General features: G+C 44.8%; 1 protein-coding gene across 1 annotated transcript in view; it reads right to left on the bottom strand.

Annotated features, from left to right (window-relative positions):
- The window catches only part of tet1 (tet methylcytosine dioxygenase 1), a 40,297-nt gene that overhangs the window by 38,063 nt on the left and 566 nt on the right, over positions 1-1,668 (bottom strand). The window contains 1 exon segment of the mRNA XM_020601542.1: positions 1-1,185. This exon segment is cut by the window's left edge and continues 1,142 nt beyond it. Coding sequence (XP_020457198.1) covers positions 1-1,015 — 1,015 coding nt within the window. The 5' untranslated portion in view covers positions 1,016-1,185.

Genomic DNA, 1,668 nt, shown 5'->3' with positions numbered 1-1,668 from the left:
CTTTCAAGTCCAACATGTTACCTTCCTCTTGGTGAACAGTACACACATTATCTTGCGTACCATCATTGGCAAGATGATCGAGCGTGTTTTCAAGCATAGGTAAACTGACATTTCTCTCACTGCCCCCCTGCACCTCTGCTGAGCCAACACTATTTAGCACAGAGGTTTCAGAGGTGTTATCTTTCCTTCTGTCTTTGCAGAGTTTTGGCTGTCCATCAACATCTTCACACACAGGGGTCCCGGTTACACACGTTAGGTCACCTTCACCGCTATGGCTGACAGTCTTTTTGTCTTGCTGTCTTGTACTGTCACAGCTGCACTGCACACAGTCTTCCAGTGTGTCGTTATATGGTGGTGAATCTGCTTTAAGAGGATTGCCCTCTTTAGCATTGTTGACTCCTGAAACCTGATCTTTAATACTCACAGGAACCTCAACATCAGTTTTTAGACAAACTGGAGGGATTTCAATATCACAGGTATTGACTTTCTCATTTTCCTCTCCAGGAGCTGAATCATTAAAGCTGGTGTTTGAGGGCTGGTTTCTTGTGCGTTTTTGCTGTGATGCCAACCGTCTCTCTGTGCTCCCTCTGCTGTTTCTCCCTCCTCTGCAAGGTTTAGGTGGCTGACAAGGAGCAACAGACCCTTGAGAGCCCCGGAGAGACTTCCTTCGCCCTCGGGGGTCTTCTAACTCCCTATAGTGGTCAGGTGGATTGCTGAGCTGTCTAAGCCTTGGAGATCTAGTTACATTAAGAGCCCTGTTAGCTCTGCCAGGAGACCTGCCAGGGCACTCACCAGCAGGCCTACTAACTCCTCTTCCACGGGGGCTTTGGCCTGACCTTGCCTGGGCTCTGGCTACTGACCTTTTAGATTCTGCTGGTGTTTTCTTGGGCCTCTCTGTGGTTCTTCCTTTGGGTTTATTTGGATTACACGTGTATCTCTTGGTGCTGATCACTTTCTGGCCTTTGTTTCTCTGAGCAGGTGTCTGCCTCCTGGTGGGTTTGGTAGTAGCAGGCATGGCTGAGGGTGTGGAGGGGAGGATTTCTGACAGCCACCATGGGAGCCAGGTGAAGGTTTACCTTTTGCCCAGCACACAACTTTTTTCTTTTTATAATATTCCTCTTTAGTGTTCTATTTTTTAATTGTAAATGATGGTGCGATCACCACTGTGTAATTGCAGTGCATGACCTGCAGACAGAGCAAACAGAAAGAAAATATCAAAATATATTCAATTTCAGCACCTTTAAATATATTTTCTGTTTCATAGTGACAAATAATTAGCATTTGAAACACTCTACATAAAAGGTGCCATTTGTGGACTGACAAAATGATAGTATAAGAGGTTTAAAGCTACAAAGTAAATCTATAAAATTTTCTTCCTCTGCTGAAGTGACACAATACCCCGCCTGACATATCGTATCTAGTTCGACATGCAAAGGCTGGCTTAAATAAAGACAATTCAATACATCCATACATAGCAAAATATTTAACATAAAGATAGCCTAGAATAAAATCAGTAGAACAAATGCTACAGCTTCCCGAGAGCCGAACAGAGCTTTAACAGTTTAAAGGGGAGACACGATGTGGAGTGGGTTCTGGCCTCAGATCCTGTTTTCGTCTTTCTGCCTGCCGGAAGAGGGGGCTTATTACGGTGTAAAAACGCCTTCAACG

Source organism: Monopterus albus, unplaced genomic scaffold, assembly GCF_001952655.1.
Source record: "Monopterus albus unplaced genomic scaffold, M_albus_1.0 scaffold52.1, whole genome shotgun sequence".
Classification (NCBI taxonomy): Eukaryota; Metazoa; Chordata; class Actinopteri; order Synbranchiformes; family Synbranchidae; genus Monopterus; species Monopterus albus.
This window is presented reverse-complemented; position numbering and strand designations above follow the sequence as displayed.